The following is a 19,396-nucleotide window of genomic DNA, read 5'->3' as shown; positions in this document are numbered from 1 at the left end:
GTGAATGATGAAAGTTTATCATCCCAGGTGCTCAGAGTGGAAGCAGGTTGCTTTGGTTCTTGTGTTATTGCTGCACCAGATTTTGTCGTCCACACCACTCAAACGATTTTAATAAGACTTGTTTGCTAATTTCTGAGTTACTGACCTCCAAATAAAAGAGACTTGTTTGCGGGTTATTATTCACTTCTAATTTATCTCTTTAGCTGATTTAAGACTATGTGAAGCTGATTAGTGATTATTAATTATTGTATAATCATGTTAATATGTTTTGGAGTAGTTGATACTAGTGCGCCTAGCAGAAGTAGAGCAGGTTTCAAATTGAAAAGCCTTCTTGAAAAAATCTAAATCAATAATACTGTTTCATTTTCAATTTTTGTTTTTCTTCTCATTTTTGAAAACAATTATATCGGAAGACTGACCACAGAAAAGAAGAATACTTGGTCCTTCTCAACAAGTCAAAGCCTAAAACGCTAAATCCTTCATTTTTGATCATAAACGAAACAGACTCATTCCATATTAAACATTTTGACATCTCATTTGTATAATTTGTATTATACACACCATTCTGGACAAAAAAAATTATCTCCCTTTTAACAAAAGACGTAAATTAAAAATAATTAAATATAAATTTATGTGAAAGTCTTTAAAATAAAAATAAAAAAAAAATAAATTTATGTGTTTACTAAGTGCATCTATTTAATCAATAATATTCGAGATAAATAAAATTATTAATAAGATAAATGTATTTTATAAATTGCATTAAAAGTATAAAAAGAAAAATGACATTTTGATGAAATATAAAATATACAATATATTTATATATGTATATATATCGTCTTAACATCTTGTTCTGTTTATTTCTTATTTAAACACCGCTATTTTCAAACTTCCAACCCATCTTCCTATGCAGTATTCTCCATGTTAATACTACTTAATCTGCTATTTATAAACGTTTTCTTGATCAAAGTGTATACTATATCTCAACCCTATCCTAATCGTATTTAGATTGTTAAACACATTAAATATAAAACACCGAAGATTAAGGCCCAAAGATTGCAAAAAGCCTCAAAGTTTACGCAAAGACTATTATTACTAATCTCTTCATCGCATCCCATGCAGTCAAATGTCACGAATGCCCTTCAGACACACGCGGTATCAAGCCATAGCAAGTAAGGGCATTCGAGACATTTCGTATATGCAACGGGGACGCTTAATACACGATCGTTCTCAAGTTTAAAAAAAAACGTAAATTAAACGTAGAAAGCGAGCTAAGGAGTGGCTACGACAGATGCAAAATCGGTTTCTCCATCTTCGTCTTCTTCAACGGAGGTTCTTGTTGTTGCTGCGGCGGCGACGAACTCGCAGACCACGAATCGTTTGAGCTTTCGTTGCTATTGAAAGGGTTTGAATCGATCACGCAGCTTGGGCTGCTCAACGACGATGATGAGTCGCGATTCTTGCGTTTGCGGCAAGATTGGGTTTCGATCTGTAAACCCATGTGATCAATTGGTAATTGGAGGATGAGATTGTAGCAAGGTTCCACCTTTTCCTGTAAGTGCACGATAACTGTTCGTTAAAATGCCAGAGAGAACAGAGTTTTAACTAATTGAGTGATTAGAAGCGAACCTTGGTTATGTTAAGGACACCGAGGAGGTTGTTTTGGTGTGAGAGAGGGTCAAAGAGCTCAACTTGCTCTATAATTCGCATCATGGTAGCTGCGGCAACAACTGATGGGAGGTAGCCGACAAATCTTGAATCTGACAAAAAAACCACACAAGAATGTCAGTAGATGATAAACGAAATGGGGTTTGTTTTGTCGTTTACGAACCGGAGATTACAGAGAGGATGAGACGGTGACATCTGTTGAGGAAATCCCAGTGAGAGTTGTTTTTAAGACCCAATCTCCTGATGATGTGGTCTAGAAACGAAAGTGGAGTAACGAGATGCATCTTCCACTGGAGAGTAGAGAGAAGCAGCAGCTCCATTCTCTGTATGGTTTTGGCTTCGAACACATACTTAGTCTCCTCCACCTACAAACCACAAAAACAGAGAGATTGAGGAACAGAACAAACAAAAAACCGAGACTTTAAGGGAAATGATCATTTACTTGAAAGTCTAGAAGAAGAGGGACATGGACTTCTTCGACTTTAGCAGCTAGAGAGAGACACGCAACAGAAACGAGCTGAAGCATCCATGGTTTGTCTCTCTGTAAGCTGTAGCTACAGATGAACTTGTCTAGGTACGTTATGGCTAAAACAGCAGCCAAAGTAGAGAACCCATAACGAGCGTTGACTCTCAGAATCCAACCCACGGCTTCTTTACGATCCGTGGCGAGATAAACCTCATCGAGACAGGTGAGTCTTTGCTCCTCTTCTTTTGTGAAGAGAGTGACCAGATCTTGGTCTTGCCAGAACAAATCTTGCTGCAGAAGAACCAATGGTGAAGTAGGAGAAGAGGAGGAAAAGGAAGAGTTCTCTTCAACTTCTTCCTCTTCGTCTTCCCATTTCTCTTCTTCGCAGTAGAGAGCATCAAGAAGAAACGAATTGCTCTGTTCTTCTCTACTTTCGTCCTCCTTACGAATCGCCATTGTTGATAAACTCAAGAATGAGAAGAAGAAGATAGAGGCTCTTTGGTTATTAGGTAGGCTCAGAGGAGCATTACCTAGAAGAAGATAAGATGAAAGAGAGAAAATCTCTCGGAGAGAGACTCATCTTCCTGTCTATGGAAACGTGCAGAGATTAGCTGTAGCAGGGCAGCTACAAAAGAGATACTAGAGAGAGAGAGAGAGAGAGAGAGAGAGAGAGAGGAGAAAAGCTGGAAGTGAGAGGAGGGCGAGTAGAAGAAGATTTATTTATGAGGTTTTCACGTTTGTCTTTTACTCTCGCAATAAACCTTTTTTTCTTAATCAAAATTCAAAATAATGTGCAAGTTTCTTTTCTATTTTTCATTTTCTTATACGTCTGTTTCCCTCTTTAGTCTTTACCCACTTTTGCTCAGTGGAGTAGAGATCGAGAAACCAAAGTGTAGTTGAATATGTCGGCTAATATACTTAGATTCTACAACTTTATTGCCGATTGTCAACAATGTTTTGTTAGAGACTTTAAAACATCGAGCTGGATAGACATTGACAAAATATATTATATACTACTAATCACTGAGCATTTCGATGATTAGCTGCTGTGAACACGAATAGTTCCAAATCTTAAGAGTTAAAAGACAGAACAGGTTGAACAAAAGAAAAAAAGACAGAACAGAAACCAGCTCTTAAGAAATTGTGACTAAAGATGATCGATGAACCACACATACACACCACAATATAAGGTCTTTTTTAAAGGTAATAATTCGATTATTCTGCAACATAATCTGCAAGCTGGCTTAATATGAACATATCCAAACTTCCCCAATGAGTCTCACTGACCATCGCAAAAAACTAACCATTAAGCTACATTTCGCAAAGACCAACAAAAGCACAGGGAAGATAAAAGAAAGAACAAAAAAATCGTCACAAAGTTCTAGGAATAGCATATCACTAGTATTATGATCTATGCATCATAACCACTTTCCTGTCAATTCTAAACGCCGCAGCTTTAGTACGTAGGCGGAGGGTATTGTCCTGGATATGGACCTGAAGAAGAAGAAGAATACAATATCAACTACCACTGAGCAAGAACAAACAAGCAAACCTTAGATCAGAAGAAAAAAAAGAGTATTAACGTACCTTGTGGGTAATACGGTGATGGTTGAGGAGGATATGGAGGAGGAGGGTAAGCTGAGGATGGCGGAGGAGGAGGGTAAGCTGAAGGACCTGGAGGGTAAGCGGAAGGACCGGGAGGGTAAGCTGAAGGACCTGGAGGATAAGCAGTTGAGGGAGGAGGAGGATAAGCTGAAGCTGGTGGGTATGCCGATTGCGGCTGAGAGTATTGTCCTTGTGGGTACGGAGATGGTCCAGAGTAGGGTGGTGATGAATATGGAGATGGAGCAGGCGGTGCTGAGTACTGAGGTACTTGAGGGGCATATGGTGGTGCTGATGGCGCAGACCCGTAATTTTGTTTCTGCATACAAGAAACAGATTTTGTCTTTATAGCCCCGTTTTGTCAATAAATGAAAGAAGTAACTCAGTGTTGCTAATGAAGTCTTGGCTTTACCTTTGCGCCTGCATAATGCAGTATTAGTCTTACTTCTCCCGCAAATCTGCAAGACGGAAAGGTAACGCATTTTTAGAAGAATTTATAATCAAATAATTACAAGGAGAAAACACTGAGAACAAGCAACCAAAATCTTTGCAGATTGTTGTAACTGACTTTAGGGAATATAAGATAACGAAAGTTCCAGTCAATCACAGAGTCATACATATCCGCCATGGTTAAAATTCTATGATTCTAATTGACATTACAGCGTTTAAATGAGACCTCACTGGTAATTATTAGGCAACTTAACAAGAGATATATCTCAGTAGGTTCAGTTCTATATCTCATCACATTACACTAGGAAGGAAACGCACAAACAAAACAAACAAGTGCAATTTTGCTGAAATAAAAATAAATCTTGCATTTCTACTAAAAGCAAAGATGACAAGAAACTCCACATAAAACAGTCTTATCAGTGAACAAAACCATGCTTCCATGTCAAGAATTTAAATAAATAGCATGAACTAATCATTCCACTTCAGTAGAAAGCACAGGACACACGACTGCAGTAACCAACTAAGGAAACTATATATATTCAAGCACTGTGCAGCTACAGAAATATATAAAAAGAGTGTCTTTGATAACGAACAAACCATGATACTCAAAGCAAAAGTCCCCAAAACTAGTGAAGCCAATGTAGTTACCTGCCAGTTTTGGTCTGAAGAGTCCAGGTACAGTCGTCGTATCCCTGAGAAAGAACCTTCTGCAACTGAATCCTAATCACAACAAACAAAATAACAGACCAAAAAGACTCAATTCCAAATCGACTATCACAAACAGAAAGCCGACATGAGAAATCAACATACGTAGCATTGCCAATGAAGTCATCAGTGGAGAGAGTGTTACTATTCCAGACAGCAACTTTAAGATCCCTAAGTCCTTCGAGCAAAGTGAACATAAACTTCTCTTGAAACACTGCCTTCTTCCCACCATCTGAAACCCACAACCAATCAAATCAAAACTAAATTAAGTAACTTCGAGAATAGAAAAGATACTAAAATTTGTCCATAGATCTGAAGAAAAATCAGAATAACCGCAACTTTGAGAGATACTAAAATTTGGTTCGGATCCGAACCTGTGCAGGTTCGGGTACGATGCCTAGTGCCGCTGTACTCGAGGACAACGTATGGATCTTGCCTTGAGAACCATTCTGTATCCTTCAATTTCTGACACCCAACCACTGAAAAAAAAAAAACAAAATTAAACTTTGCTGAGAACCGAATCAGGGGAAGAGAAGGGCACTACTAACCAGTGACCTCGAGGATCTGGCCTTGAATTCCCGACATGAATTGGATTGAAGAAGCTTCGGTTGCTTACGAAAATAATGACTGATGAGGACGAGCTGAATCCAGAGGAGGTCCGTGACGATTTAAATATCTATTAATTTAAATAATCAGACTTTCCCAGAAGTTGCTTTCAAGAGCCAAACACGCGTTTCGTAAGGTCATCATCGTAACTTTGACTTTACATAAATATAGTATTAATTACGCGTTTAATAAAATAATATTATTTCGTTATTAAATACCGATGTGTTTCTTGCGAAAGCCACAAGCGCTTCAAAGACCAACTCTGCATCATCCCATATAAGACCATAACGTGTGTACCGACGTGTATATTGAGGAGAGTGTTCGAGGCATTTGGTTGGAAACTTCTGCGAGCCTCTTCCAAGCTTCAGCACTCGGCATACATATTGAAGAGTGTGTATATTTGAGGAGAGTGTTATTCATAAAGAGGTCATAACAGAACAGTGACTTAGTATCTTATCGTAACGAGTTCGTAGCAAAACATAGAATTAGTAACATGGTGTCATGAACTAACTATCCATGTTTGAGCGAGTCGCTTGGAGACTTGTACATTCTTTTTAGCAGCATGTTGTAGAGACGTCTAACGTAGGTAGGTAAGGAGGTCGAAAACACACGAACACCATTGCTACTTCTCCTGAGCATAATCTTATGTTTGGTCGTTGTGTTTTGTTGATTATAAGATTATTAAAGAGTAGACTTGCGATCGAGAGACACGAATAATATAATCAAATATGTATGAGATACCAATCGTCTTAAAAATTCTGAGGCTGAGAAATGTTACTCCTAAAGAATTTGCTTGTGGAGGTGAGGGAATGGTTACACATATTATATATAAATACTTAATCAATCGAATCAACATATTTGCTATTAACTATAATATGGCAGGTTCAAGAGCTCTGCTCCATAGCTGCTTGGCTAGGTTGAGTTCTCGGTTTCCCGCTTGATCTGCAGTGCAGCCCTTACAACGTTCCCCCTTGTTAGGATCCCAATCTTTGTTGCGAGACAAACAAAAAGGACCAAGATCAGATCAGATGAATATCAAATTAAAAGGAACAAAAAGAAGAAGAAGAAGAGATTGTGAGTTTGAGATTCTCTCACCAGTTTTCCATCTGAATCCACGACTGGTAATCTTCTGAACTTTGTTTCCAGTAGCAACCTGGAGGTAACAAGTGGTTAGAGATTTTCTTAAAAAATAAGCTGAGCTCATAGTCTCCAGGGAGGAGAATGGTACCTGGCAGCATCTTCTAAATTGGTAGAGCCACGGACAACCAGAGGAGAAGGCGTCATCAAATCTCCAACCACTTTCCCATGTGTCTTGCTTATCAGCTTCTGAAGTTCGTTAAATGTCTGGTAACAAAAACACAAGTCCAAATATCATATAAGTTCCAGGAGAGTTTCATCAAACGGTGACAAACAAATGTCCTGATATAAATAGCAAAAAAGTGGATAAATAAAAACGTACTTTCCATGAACTGTCCACGTTAGGGAACATGTTTGTATCATTTTGGCTGCTCCGGCCTATAATATTCCGAAAAGACAAGAGGTTAAGTTGCTTTACCACACAAAACCCATAAACAGAACTAAGCAAGAAAACTAAACTATGTGCCAACAATACTAAGAAGATCCACCTATAGTCTAGAATTGAGATCATACAAAATGAATTACGAGTCATATCTACTAACTAACTGATTAAAATCTGCTAAAATGATACCAAAACAATAAACTTTGGTGATGCATCACACAAAAGAGAACCAGCAGAAGATTCAAAAACACATTTATACAATACCACTTACCAGAAATAGAGTCGAGTGCAAGTAAGTCGTAATCAGAAACAACGCCAACCTAGAGGGGAAGATTAGAGCAGAGGAATAAGAAAGATCTCATACAGATAAAAAGATTATGTAAAATGACTATGGCTAATCACGAGCTTCCTACACAACACAACGAGAAAAGAGAGAAAAGGCTATACCAGACTCCAATCATCATCAATTACAGGCAAGCCCGTGACCTTCTTCTCAACCAGAAGTTCCAATGCTGTTCAAATGCAAAAAAACAAAAAAAAAACAGATTACAGAGACTTACAATGAAGGATTGTTTTCATCTTTAGCGTAATAACTTACCATCATCAACCGACGTAGAGGGCTTAACAACATGAAGATGCTGTTTCCCTGTCATGAAATCACCAACTGTGTAACCCCCGTTTTTACCCTGAAACCAAATCTCACATGATCAACCAACCAAGCAACCAAAGTTTCAATTTTTAATACAAAAAGGGTGAATAATAAGCACTCACCGGGACAGAGTTATTAACGCCGGAAGGAGCTGCGAAGACGGCAGAGGCGGAGATTCGCGGTGAAAAAGTGGAGCGACGAGGAGGAAGAGGGAAGGAGGAAGGAAGGCATGGATTGAGTGATGATGTATGTAGTGGAAGTCGCGGTATGGGCAGAGAATTTGACAGAGAGATCGAACCCATTGATTAGCTTATCCTCCTCTGTTTTCTCACGAATCCCAACGCAAAATAAAAACAATTTACTTGTTGTTGTGAGAGAAATAAAGGTTGAAACTTGAGAAAAGGGGAGAAGACAGAGAAGCGTTGTTTTGATTGGGTGGTAAAAAAAAAAAGTAGACAAGTTTGTGATTGGTGGGGACACATCCCACATGTTTCATACATGGTCGACTGGTCGGTGTTTTGGTTCTTCACTTTTGGTTTGGGTGATTTTTTTCCCCACCTTTTTTTTTTTTTTGTCCAAAGTTTCAAATAACAAAGTCCAAGAAGAAACCCAAATCTGAACGCTCTTTTGGCTTTAATTGTTGTTTGATTTTTATGTCGTGATCGTTGAAATCAGATGTATTATCTACCGAGGAACACTTGAGAATAGTCCTGTCACACTTTAATATAAACTTCGAACCTTGAATGTCATCTACTTGTCACATTCACGCACCAAAATTTAGACTAAACGTTGTAATGCGCTGGAAAAACAAGAATCCTGATGTTACACACCACAAAGCAATGACAAAGACTTTAACCAAACAAGACATCCAAGCATCACAAGCTCTGTAAAGATCCTGTCTACTGGAGGCTAGAGCCAATCAATCAAGAAGCAACAAATCTGTGTTTAACTAAGATCATTCATCCAATTTGATACACTTATCACTGTACAATTAAGCTTCAAAGTTGGTTTAAGAAAAAAAAAAAAAAGAAGACTAGAAGCAGCATTGACAGTCAAAGGGGCAAAGAGGGGTATAACCAGCATGGGACTTAATGATACTAAGTTCATCTACCGTGAACACTAGTAACCCGTCATCAGTGATATAACATATACCGATATAATAAGATTTGACTTGTTAAAACTATATTTAATTAGATATATACAACGGTGTTCTATTGGAACTGCTAGGGACACTAACACATTTTTATATTGGCTTATTCTTCACATAATCTTCTTTCTTCTTGTTAGATTGAACGTCTAAGTCCACCATCTCCTGCAACTTCACTGCTTTGATTTTTCTTTATAGCCAAATCAGCAGCTTCCTCCCCAGAGTTATGGAGTCTCTGACCAATGATATAACGATCATCACGGATCGAATTGTGAAGGTTTCTGAACCAGACTTGGCATCTTTTTGCACAAAAGCACAAGAGGCTCACCGAGAGACAGCCTATCCAAGCGAATCTGTAGACCGCTGAGTTCACAACTAGCGGACATCCGAGCATTGGGAACACTCCTCTCGCCAGGACATGAGGCACGCATAATTCCGTTAGCAGTTTCATCACGACCGGGAGTACAATCTCTCTCAGTACCCATAATTAGCTTCATTTCATGGTAAGGTCTAATGGAAATATTGATGCAATAGTCAACTCTATACACCAAACAATTCTTCAAGCATTAGAACGAGCTATAAGGTTATTTCTAAAGAACTTACTCTTGGAGGAGACTTCTTTTTGGGTCATCAGGGGCTGGATGAGCAGCCATGGCCATGTCAGGCTCAACGACATGCAACACTTGTTCTATGTTCTGCCTTCCTGGTTCATCATTTCGGTTGTCCTCTGGTTTTAGCAAGAGAAAGTCAGTCAAACCAAGGGCCCAACCTCTCGAAGAAGGTTCTCGAATATTAATGAATACCAGTCGTACACGGCTCCAACAACCCAATGAACAAGTGAGCTAGCCAGTGGAGAAACTGATAAAAACTGTAGTCTGTAGGACATTGTTTGACCAAACATTGTAACCGTGCAAACATCTAGCAACCACCCGCACATCAGGGGGAAGACACCAAACATGACAACCACAAAAGAGGCAAGTCTCATTACTACCAAGAACTGCCTAAGGAGAGGTGATACAGCTTCTACTATCCTACAAATTCCCCCAACGGTCAATGGCTCATCCTTGAAATATCGAATCAGCGCAGTGATTCAAAGCTAAATTAACACCAGAAAGACAATGAACATGTACCCAACAGTCAAAGTTGTGACATCATATAGCGTTGATGAGAGACCAGCAGCAACAAATAGTGTATTGATTGCTCCACTCAATTCACTTCCATTGACTTTCACTTTCACCATTTCTGTGAGCTGACCAAGCAGACCATTCTCTTGGCCGCCCTTGTTAATCAAATTCGAGACAGCAGCAGTCATCAATGTGTATTGATACTTTGGTCGTCGTGGCTGTTGCGTAGTCCATGGTTGAGTAAGCGATTGAAAAAGGGGTTTAGGGTTTATTCTTTACGACCCGTGATACGCAAGGGAAAATTCTCTGGATTTAATATGGTTAGACTAAACCGGTGTTTGTTAACCGGTTATTTGACGAAATTGACCTTCCCGCTTGTTTATTTACTACGCGTCATTAGTATTTGGGTTTGGGCTGAAGAGAAATAAAAAACCCCATATGAAAGCCCAAAACAGATCAGCTTGAGAGTATATGGAGGAGAGAAGAGGGAGAGAGAGAGATAAGGAGGAGGAGTCATGAGTTCGCTGTTCACTCCTTTCTCTGCTCTCCCTTTGCGCCATACCAGAGCTACTGTCTCCTGTTGCTCTTCTGGTAATCTCTCGTTTTACTCTGTAATTTGATGTGATTGTATAGAGAAATTGTCTATCGTTGGTGCTTGAGCTTGTCTCTTTGTCTTAAAATTAATCCTGGTGGGAGACAACAGTTAGTGAATTAATATGTAATATATCTCCAAATGTCACATTAGAATGGACTTACTAGAAGTTGTTGCTGTTGTTGCAGGGCATGTATCATTTATCAAAGAAGTAGCTGTCACTGAACCTCCAAAGCATCTTCAACACTTACTCAAAGTTCTTCAAACAAGAGGTTATATATAATAATACAGCAGATATGCTAAGCTCTGGTTACTGATTCATTGTAATGGAAAAGGGAAACTTACATGTGTTAGAAATCTCAGGTCTTTTCATGTTTTCATGTGCAGGTGAAACCATCATATCTCCTGGAGCTAAGCAAGGACTCATCCCTCTTGCTATTCCACTTTCTAAGGACTCTTCAGGTAAAAAATGAAACATTTGATCGATAACATTAAGCCCTTTTATTAGAATCTTTCTGTTTACTTTTGTTTTATTGTCTAAGTAGGCTCTGTTACTGCGCTTCTGAGATGGCCTACTGCTCCACCAGGGTATGACATTTTGGTCAGATCATTCTTGGTAACTCTTCATTACATGTTGTTTGAATTTAACCTTTTGTTATCCAAGAACAGATTGGATATGCCTGTTGTTGAAGTTTGGAGGAGTGGTGTCCGGCTTATAGCTAGAAATGTAATTTCATTCATCTCATTCTAGCTCTGCCTTCTTAAAAAGGATTGGTGACTTATTTTTTATTTCCATGAGAAAGATAAGTAATTTACAGTGTTTAATATTCAGGTAGATGAGTACATTCACCGGATTCTTGTGGAAGAAGATGCGCAAGAGTTGTCAGAACTCTACATTGCTTCAGCTGAGGCAGGCGAGAAGCTTTACAAAAAGGGTGCTTTTGCTGAATCTCAGATTGATAATCTCGATGTTTATGTCTTAAAGAAGGCAAGCGTTTAAAAAAAACCATTTACTGTGCTTATCTATGAAAGACATTATGTACACCACAGTAAACATTATTGTGGTGTTGTATAGGTTGGTCTGTTTCCTGATGTGTTGGAGAAGAAAGTATTACGGCATTTCGATGAAGGAGATCATGTAAGAATCTTTAAAGCATATTATGTCTCTGAATCTCACTTATGAAACTTTTAAGAGACTTCTTCTTTTTTTTCTGGAAGGTCTCAGCTATGGTGACAGGAGAATTCTACACAAGGAAAGATCTGTTTCCAGGATTTGGACGGCCTTTTGTGTATTACGCAAACATACTGCAGAAGTTTGTAACTTCATCAACTCTCAATTTTATTATTTTGTAAAATGACATAAAACACTTATCTAAGGCTCTTCTTATGTGCAGGGTTGGACGTGATTCAGAAGCAAAAGAAGCGGCTAGAGTAGCACTGAAGTCACCTTGGTGGACTTTAGGATGTCCTTATGAGGCATGTCAAAGTTATGATAATTTTTTAAAGGGTTGAATGTGGCTGTGCTATATAGTATTTTTAACTGTGTGAAAACATGCAGGAGGTTGCTAGTATTGCACAATGGGAAGATGAGCAAATCGAATTCATAAGAGAGAAAGTGAGTGATGAAGGTCGTTTTGAGGATTTGAAGAAGGGTAAAGATCCCATCCAAGTTGCTTTGGATGTTGCTGCTTTTCTCTTGGACTTGGCATCTATTGAAGGAACATGGTCTGAATCTTTGCACCATATTGCTAAATGTTATGAAGAGGCTGGATTAAAGGACATATCTAACTTCATTTTGTACACAGATGACAAATGAAAAAAGAACTCTATGTTGTATATGAGATAAGATTCTTTCATATTGTAATAACATCAAAAATTTTGGTTTCTAAAAAGAAAATGTCTTTAATAGTTCTTAAACTAAATTTTCTTCTCTCTTTTTGACAAAAGCTCCAAGGAAAAGTGTATAATACATCATCTTTTGTTTGAGTAATTGAGCTGAAACTACCTAACATGTGTTTTAGTATTTCTAATAAAATTTCAAAGACTGCTGACCTAATCTTCCTACTTTGTTGCTTTCTTTCTCTCAATATATATAACTATTAATTTGGGTCTTGTTTTAGTTTGACAATTCCAACAGCCACCTTTCAACAAATTAAGTTTATGATGATTGGTTGATGCAATAATACACCTTGTTAGAGGAGGTAATAAAGAGCTCCAAGATTGTTCTTTATAGGTTCCTCCTGTAAAACAAATATGATTAATCACTTAATTCTATTAAGCTACATTATAGCATAGTAACCATTTTGTGTATGAGTTCCTTAAAATATCTTTAGAAAACATAATGACTGATATCTTCTTTTAGATGGTGTTCTGTATCATATATAATGAAAACAACAAAACAAAAGGAAGGATACATCATTGCTTTGTTCACAAGTAAAAAAAAAGGATAACAGAGATATTACATAACAAAATACATAAAGATGGTTGGTGAATGAAAGGTAGAGAGAAATGAAAATAATCAACCCACACTCAAAAGTGGGGTATCAATCAATTGATCCGACGGCAGATAGTGATTCCATCACCAACAGGGAGCATGCAGATCTCAATCCTAGGGTCAGCAGCAAGAGCCTTGTTAAGCTCAAGAACAAAGTCTCTGTAGTAACGAACGTACTTCCTCATTGGCGCATCTGGAGGAGCCACGACAGAGCCGTTCCACAGAGTGTTGTCGTAGCCTATCACTCCTCCAACTTTCACTAGATCGATCAAACGTTTATGGTAGTTGATATAGTTGTCTTTGTCAGCATCAACGAATATAAAGTCATACGTTCCATGGTTCTTCTCCTGCACCCAACCACACACGATAAGTTACCACCTTAATAAAATCACCAATAATATAATTTTCTTCCTTATACGAAAAAGGAAACAAATATGCTTATACAGAAAAATCCCATCCAAAATATTAAAAATTAACCTTAATTAAGTAATTAGGCCATAATGTGATTATTATTATTATCTTTTTACGTTATGTTATGCTTACGTCAGCAACGAGTTCATCAAGAACAGGAAGAGCAGGGCCTTCCCTGAAGTCAATCTTGTGAGCAACGCCAGCTTTCTCGATGATGGGCAAACCCAACTCGTAGTTCTCTCTGTTAACGTCCATAGCCAGAATCTGAAGATAAAAAATATTTTATTTTTAACTTCATTTTTCAGATCATATTTTAAGATAAAACAGAGGAAGAAAGATGTTTTACTTTGCCGTCTTCAGGGAGAGCAAGAGCGGTGGCGAGGAGAGAGTAGCCAGTGTAAACACCAATCTCCATAGTGTTCTTGGCGTTAACGAGCTTGATGAGCATGTTGAGAAACTGTCCTTCGTCTGCCGATGTTGTCATTATGTTCCAAGGGTGTTTTGCTGTCACTTCCCTGAGTTCTTTCATTGACTCTGGTTCTCTTGGATACACACTCGTCTCCAGAATATACTGCATGTTTTAATTGAGATTGTGTTTAGTTTATTATTATTGGACTGGATTAGAAACGGCAGCGTTTTGAGAAGAAACGGACCTGGTAGAGATCGTCGCTCTGTAAGAGACTCTTGTGACCGACTTCTTGGTGTCGGAGATTCTGAGATTGCTTGTCTTCTCCGTTAGTAGGAGATGTCTTCGTTGCTTCTGTTGTTGTCGTCGCCATTTCTCTGTATTTTGTTTGTTTTGCTGATATTGATGGTTATGTTTTTGGGTGGATTCGCACAGATGGCATTAGCGATATATATAATAGAGAAAATGAAACCGGTTCAATGAAATCTGGTATTGTGATTCCCGGTTCGGGGTTGGTGAAACTCTCCTAACACGCGATTGGTCAGTCGCTGTCTTAAAATGGGTCCCAACCCTGCGGTGGCTTCAGACACACTTGGGGTGATAACGCCTCGGTGTGGTGGCGTTCTTGTGTGGCGTGGTTTGTGACACAAGTGAATATGATTTTGCATTTACGAGTCAGTTAGATGTTTGCTGCATAATGACTATTATTATGTATTCACTATATCTGGATTTTTTTTTTCATTCTATAGTTATATTATGACTATACAATGTTGTTCCAAGGGTGTGACGTAATGAGAAATACATGCACCGGAAATAGATAATAATGTGTATCTTAAATAATTTAAAATAAAAGGAGGTATATTTTCTGCATATAGTTATATTATGACTATACAATGTTGTTCCAAGGTGTGACGTAATGAGAAATATATGCACTGGAAAAAGATAATAATGTGTATCTTAAATAATTTAAAATAAAAGGAGGTATATTTTCTGCATATAGTTATATTATGACTATACAATGTTGTTCCAAGGTGTGACGTAATGAGAAATATATGCACTGGAAAAAGATAATAATGTGTATCTTAAATAATTTAAAATAAAAGGAGGTATATTTTCTGCATATAGTTAATTTATAAAGAAAGGAAAAAGTGGAGAGACTTGGTGAGTAGAGAAGAAGACCAACCCCGAGGGGAACAAAAAGGTGGATCCAACAACTATGTTTCTTCGTCTGTGTGTGTGTGTGTGGTAGGTGAGTATTTTTGGTGGTGGAGTTCCTTATAATCATCCTTCCTTTTATTTGTTAAAAATATTTATCAACATTACAATAACTAGGAATTGGTTATAACTTATAAGTAATGACACTTTTGGTATTGCAACCATTTGTTTGCTTAAATTTTATAATTTATAATTTACAATGGTATGGTCGAGTTGCATGATAGACACCGTGATATGTGCCTTGACGCTGACAACCGGGTTTTATCGGTTGAAACACAATAGTTGCGAGAGTCTACGAATGTAAGTGATTACGATTTTTAGCTTTGTTAAATGATTTGTACGATTATTACAACGGATAGAAATCGATGTGTTTGCAAAATATTTATAACTGGTTAATTATGAAATATTACAACAGTTTAATAAACTATCAATATTAACCCATTATAACATTATAAAAAAAAGTTTATAATTTCAAAATCAGATCCGTAATCCTTCCACATATTTCGTCAATATAACTCCTTTATCAAACATTCCTCTATGATAATTTTGTCAACAAAAAGAAAAGGAAAAAAAATTATTATGTAAAATACACACCCGGTGGGGATCGAACCCACAATCGTCTGATTAGAAGTCAGACGCCTTATCCATTGGGCCACGGGTGCCTTCTGATTTTCAATCCAAATAAACGTTCTTTAGTTAAATGTGAAGATTCGAACCTCAGCTGCTAATGAAACACAATGGTCAACGTTCTGCCAACCAATAGTTGAACTTGTTTCTCCTATGTCAGCTAGTTCCTGCAGCTAATATGAAACTGTTTTTTTTTTTACTTAAATCTTATATTTCGAACATGTAAAATGTTTCAAAGTAGTTTTACATTCTAAACACACCAAAACGAGTATCTTCAAGAGGACGGTTCGAAGCAGCAGAGAGACAAAGTCCCAAAACCTTTCTTGTATCAGATGGATCAATCACTCCATCATCCCAAAGCCTCGCCGTTGAGAAGTACGCACTTGCCTCTCTCTCATACGTATCCACCGTTTTCTTCTTGAACACTTCTTCCTCTTCCTCTGTCCACTGCATACCACAAAAACTCCATATTCAACTCATTGATGATGAGAAGGAAAAAAAAAACAAGAGTTCAAGAATCATCTACCTTTACTCCTTGTCTCTTCTTGGTAGCCCTTTCGATCTGACTTAAAACACCAGCCGCCTGCAAAGTTTCTCCTCCTCAAAATGATCAGATTATAAACACATATTTGATTCTTTAAAAATAGTTTTGGTTAGGAATGGTTTTACCTGAGGACCTCCCATGATGCCAATTCTAGCGTTTGGCCACATGAACATGAAGTCTGGACTGAACGCACGGCCACACATCGCATAGTTCCCAGCACCAAAGCTTGCACCCGTTATAATCGTTATCTTTGGTACCTTAGCACAAGAGACTGCCATCACCATTTTAGCTCCAGATTTTGCAATCCCATTAGCCTCAGCTCTTGAACCCACCTGTAAAAACAAGAGCTAGTAAGATACACATGACACTCTTTAACATATGTTAGTAACACAACAGAAACACTTTTAATTACCATAAAGCCTGTGATGTTCTGTAGGAAAACAAGAGGGATTTTACGCTGAGAACACAACTCGATGAAGTGAGCTCCTTTTAACGCAGATTCATTGAACAATATGCCATTGTTCCCGATGATCCCCACCGTCCGACCATAGATTCTAGCGAAACCCGTCACAAGCGTCTGCACAAATACAAAGTTCCAGTGAGAAGACATAAAGTAGAAATAAAGGGTTAAGTCTCTCAAAAGCGTTTTCTCACAGTGCCGTATTGTTTCTTGAACTCATCAAACTCACTCCCATCAACAATCCGAGCAATGATAGACCGGACATCGAACTGCTGCTTGTGGTCTACAGGAGCAATGGACCTAAGCTCGGTTATGTCATAGAGCGGTTCTTTGTATTCAACGTTTTTGCTTCCTTCATTCCCTTGTTTCGCCGCCATGTGCAAGTTTTTGACAATGTTTCTTCCAATAACGAGTCCATGCAGCTCGTCTGCAAGATTAGAGCAGCTTCTTTAGTTCTAAACTCTTAAAACATGATACTATAGAAAGAGATTTATATACCTTGAGCAAAATAATCAGAGACACCAGAGACATTACAATGAACCGTGGCGCCTCCTAAGTCTTCAGCTGAGACTACCTCTCCTGTGGCAGCCTATTCATACACTTTAGCTTTCACATGCTCATTAAACTAACTAGGCCTGCGGTGTCGGTTTATTCGATTTTTTCGGTTTTTTTAGGTTCAGGTATTTTCGGTTCGGCCACAATCCCACCGACATGAACCGAAAAATCGGTTCGGTTTGGTTTTCGGTTAATTTTGGTTTTTTCCGAAATAATCGATTTTTGGGATTTCGGTTTGATTTCAGTATAAATTTTTGAAAAAACTCGGACAGTCTCGGTTAAATTTGGTTATTATTGGTTGGTTTGGATATTTTTGTTAATCGGTTATTTTCGGTTAATTCTTGTTTCGCTGGTCTTTTTCCCTTTTTTGAAAATCGATAACCGAACCAAACCGAAAACGGATTTTCTTTCAAAATTCCACTGAAGTAAAGCGAACTCAAACTGTAAACCGAACCAAAAACCAAAAAAATCGGTTCAGTTTGGCTGTTTCAGACCACATCCGCATGCCTAGAACTAACTAAGACAGAAAAGAGATTAGTTTTGGTGATCTGACAAACCTTCACAAGAGGAGGCCCAGCCAAAAATATAGTACCATTCCCTTTCACCATCACACTCTCATCAGCCATGGCAGGGATATAAGCACCACCGGCAGTGCACGAGCCTAAGACAATGGCGATCTGCGGAATCCCTTGTGATGACATAACAGACTCGTTGTAGAAAACCCTGCCAAAATTCTCCTTGTCAGGGAAAACCTCTGCCTGTTTTGGAAGGTAAGCGCCTCCGCTGTCAACTAGGTATATGCAAGGGAGTCTGCACCGAGCAGCAATCTCTTGTGCCCTGAGATGTTTCTTGATAGTTATGGGATAGTAAGTCCCTCCTTTTACTGTGGGATCGTTTGCCATGAACATACAAAGATTGCCATGGATTGGTCCTATCCCTGTGATGATTCCACCTGAAGGTAATGGTTCCTCGTACAGTTCATGTCCTGCAAGCTTCAAAGCATATATCCACTTAAGCAAAGACGTCAAACAAGTTTTTATTACTTGTAAAAATTCTCCAATCTTCTTTTGTTTTCCTAACCGAATAAACCAGCTAGAGCGTTTAAACACACAAATGCTAAATCTGTTTCCAGTGGGACGCAATCAATAAAGCTCTGCAACTATATTCTAGGGGGTCGACGAGCTATTTTTCCACGATAACTATCGTATACCTCCCAAACTAGGACCGTATAGTGAACTTTCAATCTGTGGGATAAGATTTTGAACTTTATATATAAAGAATGCTGTCTGGGAAACATCTAATGATGTATGAGACCCTATTCTAGGAGAAACACTCATGACTCAACAATACTCTCATCTTAGACTCTTGTCTCATTCAGCATTAATCAGCAATCAACTCAAGGTTTTTCTCTGATGCAAACCTGAGAGAGCTCCAAGAAAGAAGAACCAGGATCAAGAAGCTTATCAATCCTTTCTCTAGGCAAAAGCTTGTTTCTACTTCTGTTCCTCTTCACCGCCTCCTCTCCACCTCCAGCCAATACCTACAAAAACTCCACCGAGAAACACTTATACATATCATCATTCGATAGATAGATAAGCTCATTGTTAACCTTTGTGATGTGGGAGCGAAGCTCCGATAAGATCCCTTCCATGGCGATAGAGTTGCTAGAAAAAGCCTCAGACTTTCTGTCAACTCCGTCCGGGAGAACGCCAACGCAGAAACCCTTTTGTAGTAGTCCCCGGAAGATCCGAAAAGGATCATGCTTCGAATCGGTTCCGGGTCGGATCCTCCATTGATTAACACTAGTAAGCTCTCCAGAAGCTGAAACTGCCCTTCTCCCCAAAAGCCTTAACATTTTCGTCCTCTCAAAACCGATCTCACTTCAGACGCACTGAAAGCTAACGACCTGTGATGTCTGAGTACTTTATTGCACAAGTCACTTTGATCTGAGTGTCGTGCGTGACAGATTCACTTAGTGGAAAGGAATAAAAACTGAATCTTTATCCAGTCAAACAAGCCAACAAATACAACGATACGGCCGCGTTTTGGTCTCGGCGTCTTTGCTTTCTTCGAGAAGTGTAGAGTTTAGTAGATAATACGCTCTCTAGGGTGTACGTGTATCTAGAAGAAATTTTGTATTCCCAGTTGGAGATTACAAC

The 19,396-nt window shown here is 38.5% G+C and overlaps 6 protein-coding genes and 1 non-coding gene across 9 annotated transcripts; 1 reads left to right on the top strand and 6 right to left on the bottom strand.

Annotated features, from left to right (window-relative positions):
• Nucleotides 1-1,071: 1,071 nt before the first annotated feature.
• LOC106436714 (cyclin-D3-1) lies at nt 1,072-3,065 on the bottom strand. Its single transcript, XM_013877671.3, has 4 exons — nt 2,108-3,065; nt 1,829-2,030; nt 1,627-1,757; nt 1,072-1,549 (listed from the first exon to the last, which is right to left on the bottom strand). Exons 1-4 carry the CDS (start codon nt 2,585-2,587, stop codon nt 1,280-1,282), a joined length of 1,083 nt encoding a protein of 360 aa, XP_013733125.1. The 5' UTR covers nt 2,588-3,065; the 3' UTR covers nt 1,072-1,279.
• A 238-nt stretch (nt 3,066-3,303) lies between these two features.
• Nucleotides 3,304-5,735, bottom strand: LOC106436715 (elicitor-responsive protein 3). Of its 2 annotated transcripts, XM_013877672.3 has the most exons (7): nt 5,437-5,735; nt 5,263-5,367; nt 4,994-5,120; nt 4,832-4,903; nt 4,146-4,191; nt 3,719-4,052; nt 3,304-3,625 (listed from the first exon to the last, which is right to left on the bottom strand). In XM_013877672.3, the coding sequence occupies exons 1-7, from the start codon at nt 5,471-5,473 to the stop codon at nt 3,588-3,590; spliced, it is 759 nt and encodes a 252-aa protein (XP_013733126.1). In that variant the 5' UTR covers nt 5,474-5,735; the 3' UTR covers nt 3,304-3,587. The 2 variants fall into 2 exon arrangements, with proteins under 2 accessions (XP_013733126.1, XP_048619301.1); XM_048763344.1 differs by having other exon boundaries at nt 4,832-5,120; nt 5,437-5,679.
• A 473-nt stretch (nt 5,736-6,208) lies between these two features.
• LOC106436717 (CBS domain-containing protein CBSX2, chloroplastic) lies at nt 6,209-8,080 on the bottom strand. The gene is made up of 8 exons (XM_013877674.3): nt 7,785-8,080; nt 7,612-7,699; nt 7,461-7,525; nt 7,285-7,333; nt 6,954-7,009; nt 6,723-6,838; nt 6,590-6,647; nt 6,209-6,481 (listed from the first exon to the last, which is right to left on the bottom strand). The coding sequence occupies exons 1-8, from the start codon at nt 7,962-7,964 to the stop codon at nt 6,407-6,409; spliced, it is 687 nt and encodes a 228-aa protein (XP_013733128.2). The 5' UTR covers nt 7,965-8,080; the 3' UTR covers nt 6,209-6,406.
• Nucleotides 8,081-10,371: 2,291 nt separating this feature from the next.
• LOC106436716 (protein IN CHLOROPLAST ATPASE BIOGENESIS, chloroplastic) lies at nt 10,372-12,433 on the top strand. Of its 2 annotated transcripts, XM_013877673.3 has the most exons (10): nt 10,372-10,524; nt 10,714-10,797; nt 10,913-10,987; nt 11,071-11,113; nt 11,195-11,252; nt 11,358-11,513; nt 11,601-11,663; nt 11,744-11,838; nt 11,920-12,001; nt 12,084-12,433. In XM_013877673.3, the coding sequence occupies exons 1-10, from the start codon at nt 10,449-10,451 to the stop codon at nt 12,339-12,341; spliced, it is 990 nt and encodes a 329-aa protein (XP_013733127.1). In that variant the 5' UTR covers nt 10,372-10,448; the 3' UTR covers nt 12,342-12,433. The 2 variants fall into 2 exon arrangements, with proteins under 2 accessions (XP_013733127.1, XP_048619300.1); XM_048763343.1 differs by having other exon boundaries at nt 11,071-11,252.
• A 445-nt stretch (nt 12,434-12,878) lies between these two features.
• On the bottom strand, nt 12,879-14,323 carry LOC106436705 (caffeoyl-CoA O-methyltransferase 1). The gene is made up of 4 exons (XM_013877661.3): nt 14,084-14,323; nt 13,777-14,001; nt 13,563-13,694; nt 12,879-13,366 (listed from the first exon to the last, which is right to left on the bottom strand). Exons 1-4 carry the CDS (start codon nt 14,207-14,209, stop codon nt 13,073-13,075), a joined length of 777 nt encoding a protein of 258 aa, XP_013733115.1. The 5' UTR covers nt 14,210-14,323; the 3' UTR covers nt 12,879-13,072.
• Nucleotides 14,324-15,640: 1,317 nt separating this feature from the next.
• TRNAR-UCU lies at nt 15,641-15,713 on the bottom strand. The gene has a single exon. It is a non-coding gene; the product is annotated as a tRNA-Arg (tRNA).
• Nucleotides 15,714-15,852: 139 nt separating this feature from the next.
• Nucleotides 15,853-19,283, bottom strand: LOC106436706 (methylcrotonoyl-CoA carboxylase beta chain, mitochondrial). The gene is made up of 9 exons (XM_013877662.3): nt 18,847-19,283; nt 18,658-18,777; nt 17,795-18,229; nt 17,181-17,271; nt 16,877-17,109; nt 16,635-16,799; nt 16,348-16,554; nt 16,205-16,261; nt 15,853-16,125 (listed from the first exon to the last, which is right to left on the bottom strand). Exons 1-9 carry the CDS (start codon nt 19,090-19,092, stop codon nt 15,922-15,924), a joined length of 1,758 nt encoding a protein of 585 aa, XP_013733116.2. The 5' UTR covers nt 19,093-19,283; the 3' UTR covers nt 15,853-15,921.
• Between the last annotated feature and the right edge of the window lie 113 nt (nt 19,284-19,396).

This window comes from Brassica napus, chromosome C7, assembly GCF_020379485.1.
Source record: "Brassica napus cultivar Da-Ae chromosome C7, Da-Ae, whole genome shotgun sequence".
Lineage (NCBI taxonomy): Eukaryota > Viridiplantae > Streptophyta > Magnoliopsida > Brassicales > Brassicaceae > Brassica > Brassica napus.
This window is presented reverse-complemented; position numbering and strand designations above follow the sequence as displayed.